The sequence below is a fragment of the Centruroides sculpturatus genome, unplaced genomic scaffold (assembly GCF_000671375.1).
Source record: "Centruroides sculpturatus isolate CEXI.00-Female unplaced genomic scaffold, Cexi_2.0 scaffold1890, whole genome shotgun sequence".
NCBI classification, from domain to species: Eukaryota; Metazoa; Arthropoda; class Arachnida; order Scorpiones; family Buthidae; genus Centruroides; species Centruroides sculpturatus.
In genome coordinates, this window is record NW_019386196.1 from 39,729 (window position 1) to 47,711 (window position 7,983).

Here is a 7,983-nt window from a genome sequence, read left to right on the forward strand (position 1 = left end):
ATAATGCAGAAGAACTTTCTGAAACTTTTAGAGGCGGCTTTTTGCAGTTGGCGAATGATGCATTTGCAGAGCATACACCAGTTAGAGTAGTATTATATCAACAGTATTATAGTCCCATTCTTTCAGTAGTTAATAACCCACATGAATTTAAACCCACAAACAGAACTTTTTCCTCTTTAGCATTAGAGCAGATGGATTTATTCTGATAGGTTATATAATTTAGTAAATATAATAAAATAATAAGCTGCTTTACTGGAGTTCACTTTATTAACAAATTTCTCTAAAATATTTTCGAATAACTAACTTTATCGTCAGGAAACGCACAAGCGAATTAGCTTAATAGCAGTGAGTCACCTTTATTCCATTCTTACTTATACTGCATAGTACTGGATCTTTGTTAAGGGTGACCCATGGTCAATTCCTTTCTATCTTAATTGGGATTAAGCCCCGATACCGACGGTGCCACCTTTTTGCACCTGGTTTTCGGTATCGTCAGGGGGCAGGATTGGCCATGGTGTATGTATGTATTCAGGTACACTATGTAATTATTACTTTTGTATAACGGGTCAACAAACTGTTTACTCTCACTTATAGATAATTTCTATTTAAATGTAGATTGTTTGTGTAACATTAATTAATGTATTAAGTAACGTATTAAAATTTTAATAGTGTTTATGTGAAAATTCAATTGAATTCACTTCTGGGTGATGATGGTTTTTTACAATTCAGAACAATAACTGTGAGATTAAAGTCTCTTCTAATGTTTAAAGCAGCAAATAAGTTTTGCTGTTTGGACATTTTTCAGAGCGACAGATATTTATGATATAAAACTAAATTATAAATGTTGAAGTATTTTAAATAAGCTTTGTTATATTGCAGAATATTTATTATATTTAGTGGAGTCTTCATCATAATGTATTTTTTCAAATATTATCAAGTTGTGTATTGTACATAAAATAAAGTTGTTAGTTACTTTTTTTGATTCCTAAAAAGTTGTTGAAGAAGAAATATTGTTTAAATAAAAGTTAAAATTATTGAATGGTGTGATATTTTTGTAACAAAATTCTACATTGAGAATTTTGACGCTCTCTAGTGAGATCTCGCAACTTTCTCGTAAATATTAACAAATTCAATGAAAAATTCTACATCTTCAACAAAATCTTTAATAATCATCTGCTGAAATTACAACAAATGAAAAAAAATGAAATTACTGAAATTTATTCGATATATCAATATGTAAACTCTTACAGAAATAAAATATAACATGATTATTTAAAGAAAGAAAACATTGATTCGAATTAAATCAAAATATAAAAATGTCAGTACAATTAACAATGTATAAATCAAACGATATGAACAAGTACAAAACATTATTGTAATCGAATTGTGTAGAATTTGTTAGTTTTAAATTAACTTTGCTTAAAAAAGTGTCTAGCATTTTCTATAAAAATAGTGTTCAAAACACACGAGAAATAAAATTCATATTTCTATAAGATGTGGATTTTCGAAGAGCTTATAAATATGCGTCTCATTTTTGTTGTCAACATTATGCTCTATTCAGTAGAAGAAAGTATTTCCACATTTCCTGATAGCAACTATCGCTCATTACAGCTCAGACAAAGTTCCATTAATAAAGAAACCAGCAGAACGTTGGCATGCATCGAACGCAAACATTTTCGTAATATATTAACTAAAGTTTACTACATTACTCATAATAAATTTTACGAGTTAGTAAAATCATCCATACATAACGTAATACTATTTTGTATGTACTTTACAATTGTCACTTCTTTTTAATGTTGGTAGTACAGAGCAGCCAGCATCTAAAGTAAAAGCGTTCGTCGCTGTATAAGTGATATAAAATGGGCATAGGAAAACTCTAATGACGAGTGTGAAGTATGTGTATACTGTATAAACTCGTAGATGTGAAACAGTGAGGAAAGAATGCGTATAAAACGCAATTAAAGCTGGAGATTTTTTGCATAACAGCCGATATTTTGGGATAAAGAACTGAAGACATTAATGTTGTTACAAAGTAACATGGGGAAAACGAAATTTGTTATTAAATTTTTACTTTTGTTTTAAATAATATATAATAATTATATTATCGTGTCAACTATTTCTGTTACTGCTCACGTGTGTTTAGGGAATTGTGGAAGTGACGTCACGCTCGACAAGTTCCCCACCGGTCAGGGAAAATTTCCCTGCGTCAGTTGTCCCTACGCCGTTGTCGTGTGTACGAGTGTTCGCGGGCAAACGACACCATTTTAGCATTTTTAATGTCGCTTTCTCTCGTAGATGGAATGTATTATGGTGAATTAAAGTAACTCGTTATGTTAATATCGATGAGTGCCTGCGTATTTCTTAATAAAGTTGTTCTTAAACGAAGCAAATAGCCGGAAATAAAAAATCGTCCGTAACTTTTAAACGGTTGATCGTAAGTAATTTTTTTAATACCAATCGATTCAGCGTGTCAAATTACATCTAGATATGCCTATGTCTATTCGTTAATATTAAGTTTAAGACTTTTTTTAGCTGGATACCTTTTCCTTTACTCTAACCAAATAGTCTTTACTTTTTAAATATTAAAACAATCCACCTAGTAAAACTTGCTCACTACCAGTGACTCGTGGATGAAATCAGAGATGGTCTTGGTAGGTGTGCGGTGCGTGCATGCATGCCAAATCCCGAGGGTGCCGATACCGGTTAACGTCTTTTGTCGTATCACTAGTATATCTCAAAGGACGCGACAGGATTGTTGTAAATTTTAAACGTTTCTCACCATAGCTGTAAAAATCAAAATTTGTTAAACTTAAAAGTCATTTGTTTTCTAACTAATTCGTCTTAAGACCAGGTGTCCACGGAAATTTCCAAAAATTACAACTTTTCGGTCACTTTCGTTGAACTGGAATAATGTCTGTTTTTATTAATCTAATATTTCGAAAAAATCAGTCCCACTGTACTCGGCTAAAGATTGATTCGGTTAAGGTTTTGTTTAAGTCAGTGGTTTAAGTGCCTCGCTTGTGAACGGATCTATGTTTGTTTGGTGTAAGTTTGGAAAAAAATATCAAATTATGGTTACCTTAGGCAATATTGACATCACTTGGCAAGAATTAACTGACAAATGCATGAACGAAGTGTGGAAGAAGTTATGGCTGGAGGCATCCAAGGGTTCTCATGAGAAGAGTCTATCGTTGACCAAATTGTCATAACTTAATCAATACAGCAAGAATAGGAGATGTAAATGAACAGGATATTGAAGAATTATTACTGCAGGTTTGTGGCGAGAGCCTTGCAAACGACGACCTTGAAAAACTGACAGAACAAGGAATTCATGTATAAGTGGAAAATAGTGATTCTCTTTAATCTTTAATCTCAAAAGAGACTATAACTAGTAGGCCTTTATCAAGTGCCAGACAAAATACAAGATAAACGAACAACAAACAATAGAGGGAAAAAAGAAACAAAAGATTCATTTTTGCGTTTTAATGCGAAAATGCAGATGCGTTAATTTACCTGTTATAACATTTCTACTTTGAAGATCTGGCAAAGAGGATTTTTATGTTTGATTTAAATTTCTTTATGTCAGTTATCTCCAGTGGTGATATTCGAAATATTTAACAAAGGGTTCGCTAACAGAAATTGTCTTTTTAAGTAAACCCCAAGCCCGAGATATCTCGGGCAAGTTACATAGCGTTACATAAAACTCGGGCGTTTGGACCCTCTGAACATTTTGATTTTTTTTTATTTTTGGAATGATTTTTAAGTCTCCAAATTTTTTCAAAAATTTTTTCTCGCGCGANTTACAATGTGCAGGAAAAGGGTTTGTAAAATAGTTTCCTAAAATTAAAAACGTCATTGTTATTAACAATTAATAAATAATTTCAAACTTACATGGTACAACTACTTACGATGCGATAAATGCATAAAGTAAATATGACTTGGAATTGGATCAAGTGTAATTTCTCCAAATCCATTAAGATTATCTGTAGACAAAACGAAAAGTTTAGGTTTATCTTCTAAAATGAACCAATTGTATTGAAAATTATTGTCGAACCCAACGTAGGGACGCAGACTTTCCGATTCGTAGATTGCGGTGATTATTACATTAAGAGGGATTTTCTATTAAATAAATCAGAATATTTACAGCAGATGTAAATTTACTTACATAATGTGATTAATGCAAGCTTATTTTACTGCAATTATATTGTTCTAAAAGTATTGTATAAATGTATGACGTTAATGACATTTAATCAAGAAAATAATGTTATAATAATTACCCTTGTGATCATTGTTACTCGGTAATACATTATGTTTTCGATGATATCTCTCCATTTGGTACACACTTGCCTGCATAAATCTAGTTCTGCATCTTTCAAGTATTCAAATATATTCATTATTATTATATCTGGCATTTCTGTGATTAAAGTGCAGCCACGTGGCGATATTGCACCTGTTTCCGTTGTTTGTTCAAGTGTGGTTTCTGCCATTTTGGAAATCCTCTGCAAAGAAAAAAATAATTTATTAACTTACAAGGACAGGGTCAGATGTTCTGATTTCCGATTCAAACGAAACTTGGTGAACGTTTAGCTCTAAACACATAAACAGCTCCTTGTCCAAATAATAAGACCCTTTTCTCAAACGTTTCCGATAAACGTGACTGTGAAAATTAATTGTTTAGTTTAAAAGTCTTCTGAAGTTTCGCTTCTTGTAATGGCGAGAGCCCAGTGCATAGTATAATACGCACTGGCGCTAAGCAATTCAAGTACACAAGTTTAAATTTTTTTTATTAATGTGTTTTATTTTACCGTATGATTAGCATTGTTATTACTATTATTATTAATCGCGTTTAAAGTTAAAAAACAGCACGAAACTTATTGAAAGCATGTTTACAACATGAAATTACTCGATTCTCAAGTGATACTTCACTAAGTCAATAATGTCCACGATAATGTAGGCTTTGAAATAGAGAATAATGTTGTGTTTAACGTTTTAGATACACAGTTCAAAGATTTGATAATTTTATTATTTTCAAACAATTTTAAGCTGGGTGACGTGGTATATAGAAAACAATATATTTTGTATAACCATGAACAAAACTAAATTACGTACAAGTGATATAACAGACCAAAACTTACAAAATTAACATATACACCTCACATTACAGAAAACTACTACCGCAACACAATTATTGACAATTGGTTTCACAATCATTCTAGAAAACAAACAATATCTAAAACAGATAACTTATAAAATCTAGATTACACACCGATTATTTTTGAAAACATACAGAAAATATTAAAATCATACAATATTATTCTTGCTGGCACATTAAACAAAACAATCAAAACGTTCTTAAAAATTAGAAAATAAATCTATAGAAAGACGGATATAATGTATAATAGTAATTTAGTTTATATCTTCACTTGTACTTGTCAATCATATTGTTATTATGTGAATGAAACTGGAAAAACATTAAAAATTAAAATAACAGAGCATATATCAGCTGTGACGTATAATTATATTAATACAGAAGTCGCCATTTGATCGTGATGGTTACGAGATCTCATCGGACAGCGTCAAAATTGTATATAGTTATATCATTATACGTAATAAGGATTAGAGAAAGGCATAAAACACTAAATACACTTTCGTTTAAAAAATAGAAAATAAAATCTTTTTTCATTGAAAGTAGTGTTCCTGTGTGGTAAGTTTTTGCGTAGCGAGTCTGAGATTAATATCCAAAGANGATTAGAGAAAGGCATAAAACACTAAATACACTTTCGTTTAAAAAATAGAAAATAAAATCTTTTTTCATTGAAAGTAGTGTTCCTGTGTGGTAAGTTTTTGCGTAGCGAGTCTGAGATTAACATCCAAAGAACATATAATTAAGACAGAAGAAGTTAAAAATCATGACATCATATCTGGTTTAGCAAAACGCAGTCTCTGTAGATGTATGTAACTGTTATGTCGGCAATGCCCAAGTATGGATCGATAATATCTGAAGGGTTCGTACGCCAAGGTCATCTCTTGGCGATATTTTTATTAAATGGCGATAAAAATTTTAGTTGTCCTATTTTCAAATTCGACGTGAAATTGAATCACAAATCAGACTTCGGGAAAATTAGCAAAATATTAAAACTTCCGTCCCGTGCACAACATACTTAAGCCTGGTACTCACATGCGGCAACAAACGACGGAAATCGTCGACGGAAACAGTTGCCGTTCCGTCGTCTTTCCGTGTCGCGTGTACTCACATGAGGAAATTACCCTACAATTAAAACGCGTCATCTGCCAGCCGTAAATATAAACAAGCTACTACAGTAGGTAGGTTACGTGCCAGTAGTCGAAAATGGCGTCTACCGGGATTGCTTTGTTATATCAATTAAACTTTTTAAATTTGCCTTCGATCTTATCGCAAATAAAAAAAAACCTCAAAAACGAATAAGTTGGATATGAAAAATATTCTAAATCGTCGAAAGTTAGGAACTTCGAATACTTTCGTCGCCGAATTACGCTTACTCCATTCCCAATACTTTACGCAGTAAGTCTATTTGACATTAATATTTAAATCGGATAGTAATATAGAGTATAAATGAAATATATTAGCGTATTAGTGTACAAATAAAGCTTTTTAGCTTGCCGACCGCCATAGTTCGAATGCTATCGTCCCACGTGATCTTTATGACGACATTGCTAAACGGTCTTCCTATTGGTCTAATTTTTACCGTGCCGCTTTCCGAAGTTGAAAATTGTTACGAAGTTGAAAATTTTCGAAGTTGAAAATTTCGGAATACGAAGTTAAAAATTTTCAACTTCGTATTCCGTCGACGTCGACGGCAAAAGTGACGTCATTTTGCCGTTCCGTCGACCGATTCCGTCGTCCGTTGCCGCATGTGGGTACCAGGCTTAGCGATTTCCTGACGTCACGTGCCAAATTCGGGCGAAAAGTAGGATGTGACGTCGAGAACGAAAAGCAGTTTTGTGCAATGGCAACCAGCATTTCTAGAGTGGAGTTTATATCGAATGACAGAAATTTTGGGATGACAAACAATTGATAATTACTACAATTATTAATAAAATACAAGAATTTTACCTCTGACCCTTTAATAAAATGTAGACAATTAAAGCTTAAAAGGTTAAAATGCAGATCTCAACCTTTTAAATATGACAAACTATTGATGTAATATTCGTCCCTGACCATTGATTTCTGATCAAATAATTTCACCGTTTTATACTTGGACTTATAGAAGCCTTTGGACTTCTAATAAAAGTCCAAGGCCCTCTATTATCAGGAGTAGATAAAAAAATATACCAAATAAGAAACGACGAAGTTACAGAATCGGTATTATTTATCTGCGGTCGATTTAAAAAGTCATTTTCTGATTTTGTTAAGTATTAATCTCTACTAATATTATAAAGAGGTAATGTTTTCTAAGTAAGTTTGCATGTGGCGGATAATCTCCGAAACTACTTATCCGATTTCGAAAATTTTTTCATTAATATTTAGAATGGAACTTCACGGTAGACGTAGGCTGTATATTATTCCGTAAACATTCATATAAATTAAAAGATATCATTTAGGATTAAGGCTTTTATGTCGAACAGATGACGCTACGAGTACGACGCCCTAAGTTTGCTTTTCAGTGAGGATGAACTAAAGCACATCATCATCTATCTATATCAGTGTTTCTCAACTAGTGATGTGCCGGATATCCGTATCCGTATCCGTTACTTTTTAGCGGATCTTTAACGGATCTTTTATCTTAATGAATTTCATTACTTATATGAAATTTTAAAGATAGGTAGCAATAGCACATTCGTCGTTTACTATCGTAAAATATTTCCATATTACACTACTAAACTTTTTTTGTCTACATTGTTTTTATTTTAATTTAACTCAACACTCTCCAAAAACACAAACGTAATCTACGCTATTCCGTGTCACACTAGCCACAAACCAGTGTTTCCCAACGTGGGGCC

General features: G+C 32.4%; 1 protein-coding gene across 1 annotated transcript; it reads right to left on the minus strand.

Annotated features, from left to right (window-relative positions):
- Window positions 1-3,472: 3,472 nt before the first annotated feature.
- Window positions 3,473-4,990, minus strand: LOC111614028. The gene is made up of 4 exons (XM_023355407.1): window positions 4,281-4,990; window positions 3,912-4,122; window positions 3,808-3,840; window positions 3,473-3,543 (listed from the first exon to the last, which is right to left on the minus strand). Exons 1-4 carry the CDS (start codon window positions 4,488-4,490, stop codon window positions 3,473-3,475), a joined length of 525 nt encoding a protein of 174 aa, XP_023211175.1. The 5' UTR covers window positions 4,491-4,990.
- Window positions 4,991-7,983: the final 2,993 nt, after the last annotated feature.